General features: G+C 36.6%; 1 protein-coding gene across 1 annotated transcript; it reads right to left on the bottom strand.

Annotated features, from left to right (window-relative positions):
• Positions 1 to 1601: 1601 nt before the first annotated feature.
• LOC132170014 (ALBINO3-like protein 2, chloroplastic) lies at positions 1602 to 21101 on the bottom strand. The gene is made up of 14 exons (XM_059580940.1): positions 20633 to 21101; positions 20197 to 20303; positions 17572 to 17699; positions 12434 to 12505; positions 9998 to 10099; positions 8256 to 8315; positions 8008 to 8073; positions 4798 to 4845; positions 3597 to 3773; positions 3450 to 3505; positions 3188 to 3305; positions 2384 to 2473; positions 2048 to 2157; positions 1602 to 1959 (listed from the first exon to the last, which is right to left on the bottom strand). Exons 1-14 carry the CDS (start codon positions 21040 to 21042, stop codon positions 1803 to 1805), a joined length of 1701 nt encoding a protein of 566 aa, XP_059436923.1. The 5' UTR covers positions 21043 to 21101; the 3' UTR covers positions 1602 to 1802.
• Between the last annotated feature and the right edge of the window lie 1992 nt (positions 21102 to 23093).

Here is a 23093-nt window from a genome sequence, read left to right as displayed (position 1 = left end):
TTAACCTTTTTTTGAATGGATCTTCCTAATTGGTTCTTTTTTTATTTATTTATTTTTTTGTATGTGGAGAATCTCATATCTTGTTGTAGACCATGTTGCCGTGTCCTACATGCCTTCTTCACCAAGTACCTCTCTTGCCAAACATTGTGGTGGTGCTCCGCTTAAGCAGCTCTGATCCAGCTAATTTCAGTGTGCTCTTCCTCGTTATGACTTTCAAGCTTGCTTGCCGTTGCAATTGTTGTGTATATAGGCAGTTGCAACTTTGGATTGCCACATCCAACCACAGATTATGACAATCTTTTTTTAGCCGGTGAGCCAAGATTCAAAATGGGCCCAATCAATTTTTTGCCAATTTCCAATACTTTTTAAGATATATTTGCAATGTACAGGTTATTTCAAGTGTTCGTGCGTTGTCCACCCATTTTTGTATTTGATGTATAATGTATACTTCTCATTTTCCTTCTCTCTTTGTACTTGCCTTTTTAAAATAAAAATTAAAAATTAAAACACTTATACCAAGATGTTCGATTCAAATTACCATAATTTCATATGCAAAACCAAATAAATCATCATTAACCTAAGTTTAGAAAAAAAAAAAAAAAAAAAGAATAAACTCCACTTTGTCCTAATTATCACCCCATTTGCACTCATACTTCCAAACTTTGGCACACTAAGACTCGCCTCTACAAACTACCATTTTGTTTACAGTATTATTTGCGTGTTGTCCATTTTGAAGCAATGAAATGCATAAGAAAATGAGTATAGAAATGTTAACTCAAAGATAAGAAGAATCCAGTAAAAGGTCTAAGCAATCTTGACATAAATTCTTTAATTTTAACATTTATTTTAATAGAAGTTTGCCTTGCAAAGTTGCAATGACATAGATTGATCTCCCAGATGGAGTAATCTGCAGAACAAGACAACATTAGTGGTCTTTTTTCCATGGAAAAAAGACATAAGAATCCAATCCACGCAAACCAAAGTCTCACCAATGCCTTTCCTTTGGTTGTGCAACCCGCCATGTTAACAATGAGCTTAAACTAATACAAAAAACTGCATTCATCCGCAATATTATATGAACCTCCTTTTAAATGACAACAGGGAAGAAGTGATGGTGAAAAAAAAAAAAAAAAACCTTTTTTTTCAATTGATAAACTCACTTTGAACAGAAAAGTTAGACGAGAAAACTTTAAAAAGAAATGTTAAACAAGAAAAGTTTGAGAAGAAAACTTTAAAATGAAAGGTTAACCTTTTTATGGCCCAATTAGAATTACGTTAAAAAACTTAATAAGTGTTTTTAGCGCATGAACAAGTTGTGCTAAGCAAATTTATTTATTTATTTATTTATTTTATTTTATTACTTCTTTGATCTCAAAAGCTTAAAAATTAAGCATAAAAAGCTTTGTTTTAACACAATCCCAAACAAGCTTTTAAATTTCGAGAACAAAACTACATTTTGTTTCCATATCCAAATACACTCCACAATATTTTCCTTTATTTTTTGGTTTATCATTGAAATATTATTTTTTTACAAAATACAAATTCCCTTTGAGGAGAAAGAAAAATATTTTGCAGTAAAATAATGAATAGAGACGTTAAAGTGGTACCAATGAACAACACTAGCATTTACAATGTTTAGGGAAGTAATAGTGTAATAGAGAACCTATTAGACTATTTTTTGCAAAATCGATGCTCACATGATTTAAATCAAAACACATCAAAGTAGAGCACTGCCAGAGCTTATGGTTTATTCTATCAAATATACAAATCAATGATAAATTATCTCATACAAAAATTGAAATTCAATAATCTTTTCTCCTACTGCTGGTAAGATCACTGACAAAATTGTCCTCATCATTTTCACACTGCTCCAAGTATTCGTTGTAAGCAGGATTATAAGCTGCAGCCATGCGTAGATAGTTTGCAGCTTCAGCTTTTCTTCCTTCGTTGTATAATGCACTGGAAACCCAACTTCTCAATGAGTTCAACATTTTAATTGGGAATGAAATAAATTAATGCTATATTATTTACTGCCTCCATTTCATACCTTGCAAGCAATACAATACCATCAAAATAATGGGCTTTGATCCTTGCTTCCTCTGGCTCTTTCAACCTTCCAACTCTTTCCAGGTGCACCATTCCTTCTGCACTCTTCCCCTGACAATTACAAAAGACAAAACTCAAGCAATAGATCCTTAAAAGATTAACCCGTTCAAAATCTAATGGTGATTTTCATTGCCACATCAGAGAGAATAAGCACTTGAATGTACATGGAGCATTTCTTTTCAAAAATTTGTGGCCACTTTGCCTCAGTCACAGCACTAAACTAAAAACATTAACTATGAAGACGAAAGAAAAAAGGAAATGTTTTACTGAGCTTCACCTGCCGTAAACAAGCGACACCAGCCCACTGAGATGAAAGAATTAAAAGTTCAGCATACTCGGCCTCTGTTGGATCACCAGCAAGGAACAGCTGATATACGGTAAAAGAACAGTTCCAATCAATGGAGTGAAAAAGGTAAATTCATATATAAATTTCTTCTAAGAATCAAAATGCAAGCATTAGAGACAGCTTAGTGACTATTCATAGGAAACATTATGGACCAGATCCGTACAATAATCAATGGAAGGGTCTTCAGGATCAATTTGTAGGTAGAATCGAGGATCGTAAGATTTTACAAACTATTAAAATAACTACTAATAATGCAGATATCTGATAAAGAATTAGCCCACTATCAAGAGAATTAACCCAGAAAGAAGAAGATTATGGCTTTGTTTGGTAATGGGGATGGGGTTGGCCCAAACACTGTTCATCACCATTTCCCAAAAAAATCAACATCAAAACATTCTAACTTTTTCACTTTTAATATCAAATCATTCACTTTTTATTATTATTCAAATAAAAAAATCACTACAAAACAAAACTTTTTCACTTTTTCATACCACTTTTTCATTTTTTTTTATACCAAACATTCTTACTTTTTTTCACATCAACTACAGTGTTTAGGCCATCCCATTTGCCAAACACCCCCTATATGTGGTTTCTATATGACGTGGCCAAATCTCTACTATGATCATCACAAATTGCAGATATGAAGCAAGAGATTCACCAAGGACAAACAAACCACGAAAATAAATGGAGCATAACAAACAAAAAAAAAAATATAAAGCATATATGAATTAAGACCTTGGAAATAGCACGCTCTAAGTATTCAGTAGCTTCTGCAGGCTGCCCATTCTGCAATAGAGTCTGCCCCATAACGATCAAAGCTCTGACGTATTCAGGATCCTTGTCTAGTGCCAATCTATAACCAAAAGTTGCCAATGCAATTCAACAGCTAGGGACAAATAATGCAACTCAACAACCAAGGGCAAAGCTGTCACCTAGGATCAAAAATATACACATGTTGAAAGAGTAGAGAAGAAAACCAATTACAAGAGCAAGTTACCGTAGCAAAGGAATCGCTCTTTCTTTTTTCCCATTTGATAAGAGCTGGACTGAGAGCTGTCAACAATAGCAGCCATGAACATAGAAAAGAGTTAAAACATCTTTGATACCGTATAACCTACCAAGATTCATTCTTATAGACACTCACAGCGAGCAATTCTTTAGGATGTAAGTTCTTCACAGAAATTTGGCGCTGCTTTGTGGGGGAGTCGGTGGATGTTATTCCAGGAGCAGCAGTTTCTCCAGAATTCCCAGCTGCAGTTGGAGCACCTTTGTCTGGTAACCCCAATTTTGCACGAACAGCAGGATGTCTGAGAGATAATTGCTGCAAAGTTTACTGTCAGATGACTTTGAAAACTCATTCGATAAAGCTTGTTTAAAGGCTAATATGACCTCAAAACTTGCTGACCAAACAAAGCACAGAAGGATGAAAATTTCATAATACCATACCCCAAAAACTTACCAAAGATTTACTAATAAATACATACAATAAGAATACATATTAAAATAAGGAAAATATTAAAAAATAAAAATAAAAACCACCTTGTTCTTTGGCTGATTTTGATTTCAACACCTCAGTTATCTATATTTTCATTTCACTACCTTATGTGATTCCATTTTTGCAATCCAAAGCTTCCATCCAATTTTCAGTCAAATTGCTAATTGGAAGCGCGTAAAACTTAAAACATATCTTTAAGATGAACAAATTCGAAATAAAGAGGAAAAAAAAGTAAATAAAAGAAAAAGGGAACAAAAAAAACTTGCAACTGCCCTGTTTGGCCATGGTGGCCAACCTCCAAGGCCATGGAGGTTGGACCTCATTGGCAACCTGAAATGGCCATGGCCATGATGGTTAACCTCCATGATCCAAATTAGCCAGAGGTTGGAAAGACATTTTTTAGAGAAATGTTAGGTTTTCCAAATATTTTCCCGAAAATTTGATCCCCAAATGATGTATCACCATTCCATGTGATTTATTGTTTTAGTAAATAGAGGCGTAAGGTGATGAGATGGTGACACATTATTTGAGAACAAAATTTTGGAAAAAATATTTGGGAAACCTAGCATCTCTCTATTTTTTAATCCTTCTTTTTTTCTTTTTTTTTCTTTTTTTCCTTCTGCTTTTTTTATTCTTTTGATATTTTTTAATCTTAGGGGCATAATTATAATTTCAAGAGTATTCCATTATGAATTTGATGGGTATGCACGTTTTCAACTCTGAAATAATGATCATAGGGAATCTTTCCTTGAACCGTCAAAAACACCCTTAAGAATACTGAGACATTCTTGAAGGCAAGCAAACAAACAAACTCTTATTCTATTCACAGAATGACAACACAATAACTCACCTGAATGATGGTTAACGAACTATTGGTAAGCCAATAGACTAGACTTCCCTGCAAAAAAAAAAAAAAAGAGATAAATTTGTATTCTTCTTCAAGGAGAGGGAGGAGAAGATGAGAAGAGGACGTTACTATCAGATCAAGCAGTAGAAGTGAGAAAGTATAATAAGTATAATGGGGAGGCCAAGCAAAGACAGCTTTTAGTTCTAAAGCAGGATGTACAATAAGTTAATTGACACTGTACTTTGGGATATTGTTTCTATGGAGGAAATTATAATGCAATATGGAAACTGCTTCATTGCTGCAGAACTGCAAACTTTCCAGATGGTGGCCATACAAAGAGCCTCAAATAACATCATCTTAAAAAATGACACTAACATCATATGACTTCACGGATATATGCCATAGAGCACATAGTAATGCTCCATGGACAGTAACAACCCAGCTCCAAAACATGCTAAGTTAATTACTATCACCACGCCTCATACCTCCAAAATCAGGTCAACCAATAAAATTTTGGCAACATAAACTTCAAAGGAGATTTTAGCACATAATCTCATAACAATCCTTACTTTCCCAACCTTCTCTACCACAACAAAAAATTTAATAAGAGCATAGAATGATATGAAAGCTCAAGTGTGCAGTGACTTGAGTTTTACATAAGGATGTTAACAGGTTGGTTTTAAGTTAGTCTAGCTTTACCAACCAACAAAGCCATTTAAAAGGCTGATTTTCAGTTCCTACCAGCTTCAGTTCCAGCTTTGATACCATCTCACTAGACAGAAAAGCTATAAGATCTCATGTACCACTTCATATATCTGGTATTAAAATTTAATAATGTTAACAAGGTCCAAAAATACCAAGATGTGTCAATCTTGTTTCAGTTCGAGCCACTGTTATGTCGTGGTGCAAGATATATGAAACTTTAGAGTGAGAATTTTTCATCTCTTTCTTTATGTTATCTAAGTCCTCCAATTTTCAAGTCATTGAATATTTACATCAACATGGTGCCATTATTGAAAAAAAAAAAACAGGAAGTAAGGATACTTCAAATTAGCATCTTACCTGTTTCTAACACACATCCGAATACAATGAGATATCTATCTAGAAATAAGAAAATTAATTTCCTTTTCATGGATACAGCTTGGAAACATCAAGATATGTCATGATATCACATTGATATGACACGATACATTTTCAAGTGAAAAGTTGACTTTTCTTAAAGAAAGAAGGTCTAAATGTTAAATACAAGATTTAGTGCTTTAGAAAGTTAAAAACTTTCAAATTCAAAACTCTATGAATATCAAACATGGATCATGGATCATTTGTTCTTGTAATGTACAACTTTTTTTGTTTTGATAAGTAATTCTATCTCATTAAAAAGTGCAAAGCGGCACAACCCAAGTACACGGGCTATAATGTATAACTTCTAAATTAGTTTCCATATTTTATGCCTTTAAATGCTTTTTTTATTTTTTAAGCTAAGACCCTAGCATAATATGTATTTTAAAGAATTTTTTATATATTAATTATTAAGACCTTGCCTCATCCAATTTTAAATTTTCAAGAACTGACATATCTTTGTATTTATAGTTGTATCCTATCTTGTATCTTGTATGCATATCAGTGCTTCATAGCTGTTTAGCACACATGTATCTGATCATGTAACAGCTATTACAATGAAATGCCTTTAAAAAGTGCAGATTCTTCTTCGCCATATCCTGAACACTCAATTATCTCATGCCACTTACATCTCTAATATGATGCAACTTTTTCTTTTATTGGTAAGTTACACATGCACTCAAGTGGCTCTTAACCCCCACAATCCCATCCTCCACCTCTTTTTTACCGAGAAAAGAAACTGCGACTTAATCCAGAGTTCATTAATTCTAATTTAAAATTATTGTATTGGTCCCTGAAAATTGGAACTTTTTGAATCGCTCCCTGAGTTTCTATTTCTATCTTTTAGTTCCTTGAGTTCTTTTATATATATATAGATATAAGTACTGTATTTTGTTAAAAAACGTAAGGCGCCCCTAAGTACACACACAATATACACAAGAGGCTCCAAACGAGCAAGAAACCCAAAAGCCACAAAAAGCCCAAAACCCCTCGAGGCACTCAACGCTAGAAAGCGTGAGTCTTGCCTTTCCCCCACATAGAGGATGCTCCCTTAGCATCATAGTTGATGGAGCATTCTAAATTCATAAGCTACCTTCTACCTATTACCTTCTGAGGGGTGGGTAAAATCTAAGGTGGCATCGATCTCCTCACACGAAACCCCCATCAAAGCCCAATCCAAATAGGTAGCAGAGGGAAAATCACCCAAAGGATAAGGAAAATCTCCATCTTCCTCACCCCAAATCTTCTTCTTTCCCATCTCAGCAATCTCCGTCTTCCCCACGCCAGAAATCTCCGTCCTCCTCTTCACTACCCACAAACTCCAAAGGACTAACCAAACCTATCACCGCACCAGAAGAGCTTGGTGGGGCACTGAATGACGAAACTGCCTCGGCGATCAAGCTGTTGTCCATTTTTAAAAATCTGCTATCCCTCCTCATCTTACGGTTGTAGCCCTGAACGGGTTTAGAGTTCAGCAAAGACAGGAGCCCCAAATCAAAAGCCCAAAGCCCTTTAGCCACGACACCCGACAACTCCACCGGCCTAGGAAGCCCTCTTGGAGCCAACCCAATATCCAAGACAACACCAGAATCCCTAACCGGACGAGGGGTAGGAGGAGGGGCCATACCTGGATCTACCTTGCTTGTCCCCAAGGCAACCGGCGACAAAGGGTTGAGAAAGCCAAGGATGAAAGTGGACTTGATCACTTAGCCATATTATATACTCAAAAAAAAAAAATTGAAAGGGGAAAAATAAAAGGAAAATGCTATATTCTTGGATCTACTATCAAGTCCTACATACAATAGCTTTTTCCCCGACTAATAGCAAAATAGAGCTCTTCGCATTTTGACACACAAAAATTATCAAAGATAGGAATATCTAACGACAAAACAATTTCTAGTGACGTTTAAATAAAACTGAATTTAAACATAAAATTAACATCATATGTGAAAGAAAGATCGTTGGAAACAAGCAAAATGCATGTATACGTAAATCTCACAATTAAATATTTCCATGGATGCTTGGACAATACTCATATGTCCAACTTAGTGCACTTAACTTCCCAAAGTTTTGCAAAAATAACATAATTTTTACCTGAGGAATGCAGTAACCAATAAAAAATAGAGGCAGAGTCAAAAACTCCAAGTAGAATTTGTAGTACTGCAATAAAAAGGAGAATTCCAATTAGTTATGTGACATTATATATATATAACCAGTGAAAAGAAAGACATCTGCAAGAATTAAATTCAATCAATTGACACATAAATTCTAGAAAACCAATATATTCAACACAATAAGATAACAATGTCAGTGAAATTCATGCACAACTTGTATCTACTCACTTTTGCTAATAAGCCAAAGACGCCAGTCATTTTTCCAACTGAAGTTGCCCCAAAAGAAACCTGTTATATTGATTAAACAAAACTCAACATATATTCTTTGATATTAACAAGATTGACTTATCAAAATATGCTACTAGTAGATGATGTCAAAAGCAATTTGGAACACTTTGAGGATTTGACAAGAGTGCCATACAAATCTATTCAAGTAAGAAACATTCTTGTATAGCACAGGCAGAATATGTAATCCACAACTTTAGGAATTTGTGGACATTAAAATTGCATGCTATTAAGTGTCAACAGCTGTACTACTGGGGTCATAGTGAGGGTCATAAATAAGAATACAAGCAACAACTTGTGCACAAAACAAGTGAAATGTTCTCAGGTGCACTATGACTAAGCAAACTAAGATGGTAACAGACACGCAACTGTTGAACAAGATAAATGTCAGTATGTTCGATAATTTAAAACAGTAAACATAGGAAATATAAACAAGGTAGCAAGCAAATTTTTAATTTCAAAACAATTACTTCATCATGGAAACCTATACAGTAGTTATATGTGACAATAAATCCACCTTTTCGAGATTCCTCTTAGATTGGGCTGTAGTCTATGTTCCTTCTTCCTCCTTTTCAAATCTTTCATACCTCGTAAACTTTTTCGATTTTAGACACCTTTAATGTGGTTGTCTCTCTTGTATAGATTTCTTGTACGAGGGATGTGCTAGTTTTTCTTTTCAATAAATTATTACTTGTAAAAAAAAGGTTATAAGTGAAAAATAAACATATAAGAGAGGTGTCGCAAGACTTTCTAACAAATCAAAAGTTGGACTAATTTTGAACAACTACCAAACCTGATCAGATTTTCAAGTATTGACAAACAACTATTGGTCAAAAAACTCACCCTGGGGCGATGTTATGGCTAGCATGTACATATGCATGCCCAAACTAGTGCTTGGGCACCACAACACAGTTTCACAGTGAAATGTTGATTTCGATCATACATATCTCTATTGATTGCTAGTTCATAGAAGAAAAAAAGGTACATAATTCATGGCAAAGTGTTTACAACTTTGGTCATGTAACATGTTGTAAAAAGCATATTCATACACAACTGTGTTTGGATAGATCTATGAAGGAATCACAACCTTTAATCTAACTCAACTGAACAGACATATCATAGCTAAACCAGGGATGGTTCCTGAATTTACAGGTGGCAACAATAGGACCAAAGTATCTTTGTACCTTTAAGAACATGTACACACTTTTTCTTTTTTTTTGTTGTTATAGAAACTCTTTTTCCTATAAATACACACTAGAACAAAGTTACGTAACAAGAAAACACTTGATTCAATCTCTAAGCGCATTGACACCATGTGGATAGCTAGTTTAAGAATACTAAATTTTTTGAAAATTATCTCTATTATGCACATATATACACATCTGTCTGTTTAGCTTGCATGCAGTGACACATTCAGACAGGAACCAAGAAGCTCGAGGAAAAGCAAACTTACATCAAATAATCCAATAATATCCCCGATACATAAATCTGTAGCTAAATTTTACCACAAACCAAGAACCAAACTGTGAGACAATAAGAATGACATCTCTTTTCAATATAAGACTATTTCAATATTCAAACCCCCTTATCACTAAGAAAAGAGGGATCTGGGGGTATGCATAACTATACATACACATAAATGCAAGTTATGATCGTTGGTGCAGAGAGACTAAATAGTCAAATACCTGAACATTAGCATAGTGCAAGCCAGCTATCAATAAAGGAAAGATGGGGCCTGAAATACCATGTGGGAATTCAGTCAAATTCTGGAACCATAAAGCACCACCCTGTAATGAATGTAAGAAATTTATGGTTCAGCTAAGTTAGAGAAACTATATAAATTTTATTGACAATACAAACTGCACCATATGGTCAAATTTTCTACAGCACAATAAATTTTCCAGAATACAAAGATAGCAAAGATGAGCATTACCCATAAGGAAAAACAATAGATGGTAAATCAATTTCCAGCTGTAATAGCATTTAGAATTCAACTTGGGGCACGTTTGGTAGCAGGAATAGACCCAGGAATGGAATAGCTATTCCTATACTATTTTCTTATTTGGTTGTGCCGCCATTCCTGGGAATATTCTTTTAAAATGATCCTCTCACAAAAGCGGGGATAGGTATTCCCCCAAAATGGAAGCTCTACAAATAATATCTCCAAACCGCTATTTGTCATTTTTCATTTCGATCTCCCCCAAAGGAGATGATGATTAGCCACCCCAACTGAACCTTCAGGAGTGGTTGCACCACCCCCAATAACATCGGAGGTGGTCACGACCATCCCTGATATGCTATTTGGTGGGCGTGACCACCAAATCAATGCTAACTGCCTAGCCCAAGCTGCCGCCCGACCTACCGTCAGAAACTATATTCAGGGGTCCTCCGCCGCCTCCAACCTGTGACATTCCACATTGCCTAGGTGTGGAAAAAATTATGTATTTATATGGAATATGATCTCTCCAAATGTTATGAAGCATTTTGGGAGTAAGCCCAATAATAAAACCGTGCGGGCTTGGCCCAAAGCAGATAATATCATATCATTTAGGGCGGGGTATTACACAACCACTGTTTGTCGTCATCCTCGGCAACACTCTATTGTCTCCAGCAACAACCAAGCCCAAGTCACCGCTACCTACCGGTGGCCTGGGCCGAGTGGTGCCGATGGTGGGATGGGGCAGACAGTGGAAGACCACCAAATATGGTTGTCGACGATAGGCCGGGCAGAACCATGCCCAACAATGGGCTGGGCAGGGTGGAGGTCGGCAATTGGCGAGGCCGAGAGGTGATCGATGGTGGGTTGGGTAAGTGAGTTTATTGTAATTCTGAGTCTGGATATAGATATAAGTGTCTTCGTGTGTATATACATATATATGTGTGTGTGTATGTGTATGTATATATATACTATAAGATAAACATATAAATTGAGATTAGATTATTTAATACTTGACTTAATTTTTCTAATTTTTTTTTTTTATAAGTAATGTTTATATCAAAAGCGCAGAGGGGCGCAACCCAAGTACACAGGGAGTATACAAGAGAAAACGCCTAAAAAGGAGAAGAGAAAAGAACAAGAAAATCAAGATAGCTAATCACTACAGGGGCAAGCCAAGCTGCAGTCCAAGTGAAAAGTGTGTAGAAGAAGAAAGCCATGAGTTCCTCCAAAGATCTCTCTGAGTCCTCAAAGCATCTCGTATTCCTTTCTAACCATAAGCACCATATTAGGCATAGGGGAACCATCTTCCACACAACAGCGCTCCGAGAACGCCCCCCCAACCACCAACTTAATTTTTCTAATTACCCAAACAATAAATCTTAACTATAATTAAATGACTAATAATTTGTATTAATTTGAAAAAAGAACATTGAACAATCACTATATTTACTTTATATATGAAATAATTAAATCAATTGGGTAGCTCGTGAACAAGCTTGAGCTTAGCTGAAAAATAAATGAACAGAGCTTGAACAAATTATCTAGTTCAGTGGAAAGCTCGAGCTCGGCTCGTGTTCGAAAAAAAATAAACGAACTGAGCTTGAACAGTCAATACTCGGCTCGGCTCGATTACAGCCCTAAGTGTACCAAACATACCCTAAACATTGTTTAGGAGGTCTTTTACCATCATAGGAGCAAACAATGCTTCTGTATCATCAAAAGAAGCATGCCTCACTTCAGAACCTTTTACTAACAATTCTTGCCCAATGGACTGCCATGCGTACAAAAGGTACCCAACTGTTTCAAGGGAAAAGTAGTAGGAATGTAAATTAAAAGGAAAATTCCAGAAGCTAGTAGCTTCTTAAGAAAGTTTATTACGCTTTGCATACAAGAGCTTTAAACAATTACTGGACCAATCTAAATTCAGTTCTAGTCAATTTTTAATTAGGTCTGAACTAGCTATTTCTCCATCCACCATGTGTAATTGACTTTCCCCACTAATAGAGTGCCATGTGAGCAAGCAGCTTATTAAGAAATTCATTTTGCCTCTCATACAAGTAACAATGCCTTCTTCATTGATGAATATATGAGTTGTGGACTATTACGTCATTAATTGTAACACAACTACTATCTTGAAGAAAAAGAAGTTCAAATGTATCTGTCTAGTACATTAGTGACTTACACAATCAAAACCAGGATGATGATCCAGTGACATTCTCCGAACACTAGTCATCCACAAGAAAAAGCATGGTACCTGCAGATGATTTGAAAGAGACAGCAAGATAAATTAATATGGAAATTGCCCATGCAACTTAATATTCAGGCCAATATGGTTTTCAGGATTCATCAGGAATACAAAATATGTTCTATTTCCCCCTTTTCTTTCTTTTCTTCAAGCTTGTTTATATAGCCATTGATGACTAATTCAAAGCATAAGGCACCCCTATGTCACATGAAGTATACAAAAGGAACCACCTAACTAACAAGGACAAAACAAACAAGGAAGTCACTATAACTAATTGAGCCATTGATGACTGATGAAATGATAATAGCAGTAGTAAAGAAATAAAACATAAATAACAGACTCAAATCTCGGACAAATCCAGCTCCATTCCTACATGATACCATCGAGTAATTCATCATCCATATTTTTAATTACTTGATGAAGGTAACAGGTGCCAATCGAATGCCTTCATATGGTGTATTAACTCTCATCAGCTACTTCATAGACATGATTGATCATTCAGCTAACCCTATACACAAGTATGCACTTCTACAACAGAACTGTTCTCATGGAGAGTAATGTGGCATTCGTTGCAAGCTTCAACGCTTGCGTAATTTTTAGACTTACGTGCTTCATTTTCAGCTTAATAGCTATTTGCATTTGTGAGCTCTATTGTATACTTTCTATGTACATGGGTTGCGCCCCTTTGCGCTTTTATATAAATTGATATTACCCATCAAAAAAAAAAAAACACAGAAGTTTTGCAACAATAATTGGGGCAGCAGTCACTTTTGACTTGGGCTGTTATAAAAATGGATTTTTCTGTTAACAAATTGGGCATTGAAAATCAAAGATGTCATAAGACAAATTGTTGGGAACGATGGAAGTAGAAGTTCACCTTTGATAGTTACTACCAATTCTGCAAGGGCAAGTAATGCCTCATTTCTTTATGTTCAACACACCAATCTAAATGAAATCTTGAGTTAAGTGGTCCAACTCGAAACTGCCATGTCAAATTGTTGGGAACGATGGAAGTAGAAGTCCACCTTTGATAGTTACTACCAATTCTGCAAGGGCAAGTAATGCCTCATTTCTTTATGTTCAATACACCAATCTAAATGAAATCTTGAGTTAAGTGGTCCAACTCGAAACTGCCATGTTATAAAAACAGTTACTATAGCGGTCTGAAGTGTACTCATAGATGATATTATGCTTGTATATTTGTTTCATGGTCCAATTCCTGGGCTACAGAATTTGGGTAGTGATCCACTACCTTAAACATCCCATTCTGGTGCTAACAGAATTCAAATGTAATCCCAACCCTCTAGTACAAAGCCAAGATACTTTACCAGCTAGGCTAACAGGCACCCACATTATTTTTTTTTTTTAGAAGTAATAATGCATTAAAGAGCGCAGAGGGGCGCAACCCAAGTACACAGGGAGTATATAAGAGAGCGACTAAGCGGGGGAGAGAGAAGAAGAGAACATAGAGAGGAAATCAGGAAAATTAATCACTATAGGAGCAAGCCAGCCTGCAGTCCAAGTGAAGAGAGTGTACAAAAAGAAATGAACAAGGTCCTCAAGGTTCTTCGACAAATCTTCGAAGCATCTTGCATTTCTCTCCTTCCAAAGGCACTATAAAAGACAAAGGGGAGCCATCTTCCACACCACGACACTACTAGATCTCTAACCCGACCACCAACTGGCAAACAGATCCTTGACACTTCTAGGCATAACCCAACACAAATTGAAGCGAGAGAAAATAACCTCCCACAACTTGTGCGCAACCCCACAATGAAGAAATAGATGATCCACAGACTCCCCATCCGATTCACACATACAGCAACGATTAATCACCACAATACCTCTCTTCCGAACATTATCCAAAGTGAGAGATTTCCCAAGGGCAGCCGACCAAGCAAAAAAGGCCACTCTCGAAGGAGCCTTTGTGCGCCAAATACATTTCCAAGGAAAGTGATTGGACTCTTTTGAGACAAGCATCCTATAAAAAGAGCGAACCTCAAACTTCCCTTTACTTGAAGGGGTCCACCACATCTGATCCTCCTCTTCCCCACGAATCGAGGACGAATACAAGAGCGAGAAGAGCGAGGCTAAGACCAACTCCTCCCAATCATGAATTCTACGGGTAAATGTAGCATTCCAGTGAACCATACCATTAAAACACTCCCGAATATCCACAATGGAAGCATCCTTATTGCTAGCAATATTGAAAAGACCGGGAAAAGCTTCCTTGAGAGACATCTCACCACACCAAGTATCCTCCCAAAATTTGACTTTCACCCCCAGTCCAGGGTCAAATCTAAAGTGGCTCTGAAACAACCCCCAACCCTTACAAATGTGTTTCCATAACCCCACCTCATGCGTTCCACGAGGAACTTTAGAATGTCATCCACCCCAATCCACCCCATACTTTGCCACCAAAATACTTCTCCACCAAGCTTCTTCCTCATTTGCAAATCTTCATAACCATTTCTCCAAAAGAGCTTGATTAAAAAGGTGCAAACTCCGAATCCCTAGACCACCCTCAACAATCGGAGAACAAACCTCTTTCCAATTGACGAAGTGTAACTTAGGCTCGTCATTGAAGCCCCCCCCATAAAAAATCCCATTGGAGCTTCTCAATGCGATTCGCCACAGAAACAGGAATGGCGAAAAGAGACAGAAAATAGGTGGGGAGATTGGATAAGGTGCTCTTGATGAGAGTGAGTCTCGCCCCCTTTGACAGATACGAGCGCTTCCAAGGGGCCAACCTTCTAGCAATCTTTTCCAACAAATCATCCCAAATAGCCAAAAGCTTGAACGAAGCTTCTAGCGGAAGACCCAGATACCTCAAGGGCAAAGAACTAGTGCCACAACCCAGGATACCAGCGAGCCTCCGGCTGGGACCAATACAGATTTGGCTCGGTTTACTTTTAACCCTGAGACCGCCTCGAAGCCGATAAGGAGGGCTTTAATAAATCTAACTTGGTCAGGAGTAGCCCCACAAAAAACTAACGTATCATCAGCAAAGAGAAGGTGAGAAACGATTACCCGCTCAGGCTCTCTAGCACCCACATAGAAGCCATTGATGAAACCCCTACTGATGGAAGCATTAATCATCCTGCTGAACGCCTCCATGACCACGATGAACAAAAAAGGCGAAAGAGGATCACCTTGTCTCACCCCACACGAACTCCCAAAGAAACCGGAGGAAGAGCCATTAATCAACACCGAAAACCGCACCGACGAGATGAAATGCTCGATCCATGAACACCATTTCTCACCAAAACCACACCTCCTTCGCAAATAGATTAAAAATTTCCAGTTCATGTGATCATAAGCCTTCTCCATATCTAGCTTACACAAGACGCGGGGATCCCCAGATCTGATACGGCTGTCCAGGCATTCATTGGCTATAAGCACCGAATCCAAAATATGTCTTCCTTTGACGAAAGCATTCTGCGGGTTGGAAATCACCCGATTCATGACTCTCCTCATTCTATTGGCTAGAACCTTCGCAATAATCTTATAGATCCCCCCCACGAGGCTGATAGGGCAAAAATCCTTCAAATCGGAAGCCCCATGCGACTTCAGAATAAAAGCAATAAACGTAGCATTGAGGCTTTTTTCGAATTTACCTCGGTCATGGAACTCCATAAAAACGGCCATGATGTCGAGTTTGATCACCTCCCAACAATCCTGGAAGAAAGCCATAGAGAAACCATCCGGACCTGGAGCCTTGTCCCTATCCATTTTTTTGACCACCTCCCACACCTCCCTTTCCTCAAAGGGAACCTCCAGACTAGAAGACTCATCCACCTCCAACGTATCGAAATGGAGATTATCCAACCTCGGTCTCCAACTAAGAATCTCTGTGAAGAGCAACTCATAAAAGCGAGTGATATGATTACTAATAGCCTCTTGATCAGAAGTACTAGTGCCATGAATGTTCAAAGACTCGATATAATTCTTTCTTCGGTTGGCATTAGCGATCCGATGGAAAAATTTCGTACACTTGTCGCCCTCTTTCAACCAACGGAACCTAGATTTTTGCCTCCAATTGATTTCTTCTTGAAGAAGAGAAGATTCTAGCTCTCTAGCAAGCACCATTTTCCTCTCAATCTCTTCTGAAGATAAACCTCTCTCTTCCTCCATCCTATCCAAAGCTTTAAGATCTTTCATACGAGCCTTAATACAAACCCCCACGTTGCCAAAATCTTGATCATTCCATCTTTTAATATCCCACTTAAGAGAGGCACCCACATTATTATGTATGCCTTCTTGAGACCCAAGCTAAACTATATCAAGCTTCAACAAGACAAGAAACACCATTCATGTGGGCCCCATTTTTGGTGTCTTCGATGTATTTAGATTAAGCAAATAAGCACATAAATGGGTTGCCTGAATACAATTATGGATTGAAAAATAAAGAGGGAGTTCTATTCTAGGTATATGAAATCATCATCATCATCACAAACAATGGAGATAAAAAGCAACTATGCAGATCCGATTTGACAAAAATGAGGATTTTAAAGCACTAAAAGAAGAAGAAATGAGAAGGAGACAGATAATCAAATTAAGGATGAAAAAAGGCTGGCAAAATTGAGAGAGAGAGAGAGAGAGAGAGAGAACAAGATAGACCAAGTGTCATGACATTTGTTATTCTCACATGCATTACATTGATAAAATTTATATGTATTTTATTTATGCTAGTAAGGTAGACAGAAATCATTTAAAACAAATGTCCCAATTTCAATGAGTAAAAGATTACATAAATAGTGGCTCAGGTAAATACATCTAAAAATTGAGCCATTGATTCAGTTAGGCACTTGTTTTCAGCGCTTATTGCCTCAGCCAAGGTGCTTCCTAGGTGCAAACTGAAATTCTAGCTAGCAACTTGCTTACGTAAGCGCCTAGGCAAGCATCAAGCTCGCCTTTGACTACATAACCCCTTTCTATTCTCAAGATGCTTGCAGTTTCTAATCATTATAAAGAGGCTAAAATATTTCATCTCATAAGATATAAATATCATATGTAAAAAAATAGCTTTTTTGAAATGAACAACATTATTCTCACACCTATGATAGACGTATCACCTGGATGGAGAAGTATGAAAGGAACCATAAAAATGAGGGGCATCCAATTGCTCTTCTTTCCTTCCGGAATAGTGAAATTTGATCAATATAACTCCTTCCTGACATAGGTGGTGGCAATGGAGGAGGCACTTTGAGAAATGCGTATGAGAGTCAAACAAAAATTAATTGTAAGTTGAATAGAAGAACAGCAGAAGAGGATTCCATGGTAAGAATACCATATAAATTATATATAATGAATTTTCCTCATAATAGTATGTCAATAAAATTAATACACAGAAAACTAATAGTATTAATGTCCACCATTGTCAGGGTCCAGCAATTTGTGAAATAATATAGCAAAGGTACTGAAATTATGCCATGTTACTGGTACTGATAAAGGCCTTGTGTACAACAATTACGGCAGGCTATTGTTGAAACTAACAACAACCTCTAGCAAAAAAAAAAATGAAACACTTGCAAAATAAATTTTCCATACCCTTCTCAAGATTTTTTGTGGATAAATACTCAACACGCTGAACAATGCAGGAAGAGACAAGGTGAAATGGCGGCATATTCATTGTAAAAATAAATAAATAAATAATTAAAAATTAAAAAAATACAGAAACAAAAAAACAAAAGAATAGACATATAAAAATAATTAATATTAAGGTTAGTGTAAGACCCTCAATATTTGATACGAAGTAGTCGGAAGTACTAACATAGCCATCATTGCAAGTACACGTCCTTAGCATAATACGCAGGTTGAAGTATTGGAATACTCCAGCATCTCTTTTATATTCCTTCATTGTGTTGTACTCTTTTAATTCTTCTTCAGAACTCTTTGAGGCGAAAATAGTAAAGGATTGTATATCTTTTGATTCTTTCCGTATCAAAAAGACTTCCTATGATTCAACTTTGATCTTTATTAAAAAAATACTTGAATTTTGTTGAGGTGTATCTAACACAAGAGAAGGCATATCAACATCTGATCTTTCAATTTCTTTTGCTCCAGCAACGTGTTTTAAGTCCGTTTCTTTCTTCTTGGGAGAGCAAACTTTGAACCAATATTATTTGCAATTGCAGCGTTTATTTGATATGGGGCATAGTTGGAATCCTAGGAAGTCTCCGTCTAAGGAGTTTTAGGCCTTATTGTTATGTTTATTTGCATTAGAGAGCGGTTTGCTCAGTTTTAATTAAGTTCTACAAAGGCAGGGATAATTTGGCAATTTCAAAATTTTTAGAATGCATTGTACCAGAGGCTGATAAGTACTTTTTTCTCTTTCGGAATCCTATTAGGCTTTTCCTACTCGGTTTAGTAATCTTTTTCCTTTTATTTAGCAAACATAGTCTTTCTAGGAAAAAGATAAAGAAATTCTTTTATCTATTCTATCAAAAATATTGAAACTGAGGTTAATAAGTTTCCAAAAGCTTTCTTAAAAGCTTTGAGGGTGTGATTGCCATCTTCTTTCTAGGTGAGGCTGCTTAAAAAATTTAGGGTGATTCCCTAAGGTTTATCCTTTCTTTTTCTCGTTCAATTTATTGTTTCCATTTCCATATCAAGTAGCCATCAACAATCATTTTTATAATCCAATCATCCCCATGTCCTTGAACATCAAACCCCCTTCAAAAAATCCTCAAGGCATAACTTAAGAGTTGAATTCCTAAAGATCATGATCTGAATTGGTACTAAAGCCCATTAAAGCTTCTGTCCTGTGTCAAAAGTTCAATCCAATAAGAAACAACTCCCATGCCAACTACAATGTTCATTGCTCATTGCTATAGGAAAAAAGGTGCAAGCATCTACGCAACCTTTACTCCTGAGTATATGAATGTTGTTCTTCTTTTCCTCCCTAATAGGGGGTCTCTCTTGTATATTTCTTTGCGCACCTATGTGCTTACTAATGAGATTGAATTACTTATCAAAAAAGAAGTTGGCATTGTATGAGGCAAAAGGCTAGATCTAGCAACTATAAGCATCATGCACATGTTGCTGACTATCATTGATAAGTGGCAGAATTGGCACTGTGGCTGCCTTGATTAAGTCCGTAACTTTTTTTTTTTTTTTTTTTAATCTTTTTTCTCTTTCCGGTTAGGTGTTTCTTTTGTATACATCACATGTACTTGGGTGCGCCCTTTGGTTTTATTGAAATTTGATTACTTACCAAAGAAAAAAATTGATAAGTTGAGCAGGGACAGCAACAGATTACTGTTTCTTTCTTTTTCTTTTTATCGTTTCTTGGAAACAAAACTAAGGGATCTATTCCTGCCTTTAAAGCAGTTAACTTCCATCTCAAGTTGAACAATGGTAAGAAGCATAAAAACAAATATAGACCACAGCTTGACCAGGTGGCAAGCATCAACATTATTATGAACGGAAAGTAAAAGAAGGATGGAGACTAATGTTCCTGCATCCAAAATTCTATGTGCATGCTTTGTTTGCTAGTGAATAAAAGTACAAACACAATAAGCTTGTGCATGCCGTTCCCAATTTCTTAAGTATTCAGAAAAATCAACAGAATAACAGTTCAAAAGACAATATAGTGTGACCCGAATTAATGACTAATCAAATAGGAGTTTCAAAACAACACTGAAGAACCAAAGCAACAACAGCAACAAATACATAGTTAACAAAGATGAAAAACTCACATTTAGGGAATAAATCTCCAATCTTTTTCAACTTGTTAAGTTGCAATATTAGTACTGGGAGCAGTGCAACTCTAAGAGCCAGAGTGGAGGAAGCAATAACTATCCACCTGGAATGTCATCCAAGCACATAAAAGAAAACATGGTATTTGTAAATATCAAAAAAAAGCAATAAATAAATAAAACTTGTTTCTTGGAACACAAGTCAGATTATCAAGAAGCCAAAATTCATAACCATATATTCAAATAACAGATTGTCAAGTATGATCATTTCTTTAGAAGTACATATTCAAATGACATAGGCAATGTGCGTAATTTTCAAAATTGCGATATTAGTGCAGGAATCTAATAATCTGAAGAAAAAAAAAATCAAAAGTGACCAGTTCCTTCTCGACATTTTCTCGGCAACCGAACAGAAGGAGAAGAAATGAATGCCTACCAGGGCAGTCCAGTGAGGTCGTGGAAGCCATCGAGCATCGAAATCATGGCACGAACCGGAAGAATGGAATCGTCGACAGTAACATCGGGCAGTCCCTGCGCAACTTCACCACCAAGCCCTACATTTATAAGCTCCAACTCGGTCGCGGGATCGGCGGCCGAATCACCAGCGATTCGGCCGAACTCGGAGTGATCGGCGTCGGCTGAACGAGAGGAAAAAGGACGGGAGAGCAAGAGGTGGAGAAAAGCGAGAGGCTTGCGAGTGTGAGAGGGGTGAGGAGGTAGGAAGAGAGGGATTGGGTTAGGGTGAGGGTTGGGGAGGAAGTGAGAGAGACTCGCGGCGGAGAGAGTGGGAAGGAGGGAGGAGGCGCGAGAGCGACGGAGGTGGGAGAAGAGCATGGAAGTTGCCATCACGGGGCGGAGCAGAAGGGAATCAGAACGGGGTCTTGAGGGCCTCGCTGTTGGCCTCCTCGTAGCTTTGCGAATGGCTGAGTCATTTTTAAAAGGGGAATGCTAAAGGGTGTTTTCTCGTTTCCATCCTACGTGGAAATTATTTTATAAAAAAATAAAAAAGTTGCTCTTATTTTTCTCATTTAATTTTTATAAAATAATTTTTACCTAGGACGAAGAGGGCACAAGGAAAACATTAAGGGTGCGTTTGAGACTGAGATTTCGCATGAATAATTTGCATTTTTAAAATATATCGCAAAACGTAAGGCATTTAGCATTGCGATTTAAAAAACACTTAATTTAAAATAGAAAAAAAAAAAAATTCGCGATTTCAATAAGCAGGCTAGGGGTGCTTATTTGAAAAAGTGTGAATTTAAACCAAAATCATGAATTCACATAATAAAGATTTAATAAAAATATATTTTTTAACATATTTTACCAAACGTCTTTATGATTTTAAAAAGTAGAGATTTCAAAAACACTATTTTTTAAAACGCTATTTTTTAAATCACACTTATTGAAATCTCAATCCCAAATGAACCCCAAGAGAGCACCTAAAAGTCAATAAGTTTTTCATATTTTGCTCATATTCTCTTACAATAAACAATTAGATTTGCGGAGTCTACCGTTAACCTATGTGAGATCTACATAAGTCTACAAATTCAATAGTTGATTGTAAGGAAATATAGGTCAAATATAAAGAACTTATTGACCCCTAACATTTCTCTTTTAAAATGCATCATACATTATTTTTTTATATCTTTTAAATATATATATTTTTTATTTTTAATTCCCTTTTAATTTCTTTATTTTTTGTACTTGAGTTTTAACTCCTTTATTTTCTTTCCACCTAGGTTATGTTTCATATCATAGATGGTACGTGTGTTTTCGATAAATAAGGAGTTAGTATCTCCGCCCATCTTCCATTAATAAAACTAACGGATTTCTATCAAAAACAATCATAATGTGACTCGTGTCATAATTAAAAATAAAAGGTTTTTTATAAAAAATATAAAAATAAAAAATAAAAATAAAAAGTTTGAGAGTTGGCTCACAACTTGTAAAATGGGGGTGGCCAAAACCACCCCCATTTTGAAGCCTTCTATTTAGAATTGGATTGATAAAATTCTTGAACTTTGTCACATTTTGAAGCCTTATTTATTTTTAAAAGGCTCAAAACCATTTAAATAGAGATAAAGAAGTTCAAAAAATGCCCAAAATACTAAAATAAGCCCTCAAAGACCTATTTTCTAAAATGTTGTCATACGGTGTAATTTTATTTTAAGTTCTAAAAATAAAATATAAAATAAAATAAAATAAAATAATAGGTGAATGGGGTGGCCGGAGCCACCCCCAAGGGCCGGTTGGAGGTGGCTGGAGCCACCCCATGGCCTCAGGGGCAAGCTATTTTAACATAAGGCCAGGGTTTTCTTTTTTATAATATGATATGACCTTCCAAAATTCAACTGATGAAACAATTCTTCAGCCATACCAGACTAATTTCGTCTACGTCTAATGAGCCTAGCCTAACGGTTCTCGGGCGAATTCCGTCTATTGCTCCTTACCCTATAGGTTATAGAGACTATTCCCAATGCCAAGAACTAAGATCAGAAGGAAAGTCTCAACCCTTTGGTACGAAAGTAGGCTATGATTCCGAGTGAGAAAGAAATGGTTTCATATAAAGGCTTGGCACCTAGTTATCTTTATTTAAGTCGGCCTTACTCGGGCTAAGTTCAAGCAAAGATAAGTCTAGTTCGGCCTCTCTCTAAGGCAAAACCCAAAAATTAAATTTTTGGGTTTGACCCTATGGAGCCACCCCCAATCGGTCTTTGGGGGTGGCCGGCCACCCCATACTTTTTATTTTATTTTGTTTTATATTTTAGTTTTAAAATTTAAATAATAAAATATATATTTTTTTAATTAGTAGGACACGTGACAGTTTGTAGATTCTAAGATGAGATTCAATGGCCAAGATTTCAAAAAAAAAATGATGGGCAATTCCCTAATTATTG

Source organism: Corylus avellana, chromosome ca2 (assembly GCF_901000735.1).
Source record: "Corylus avellana chromosome ca2, CavTom2PMs-1.0".
Lineage (NCBI taxonomy): Eukaryota > Viridiplantae > Streptophyta > Magnoliopsida > Fagales > Betulaceae > Corylus > Corylus avellana.
The sequence above is the reverse complement of the archived record's forward strand: the minus strand, read 5'-3'. Positions and strand labels throughout refer to the sequence as shown.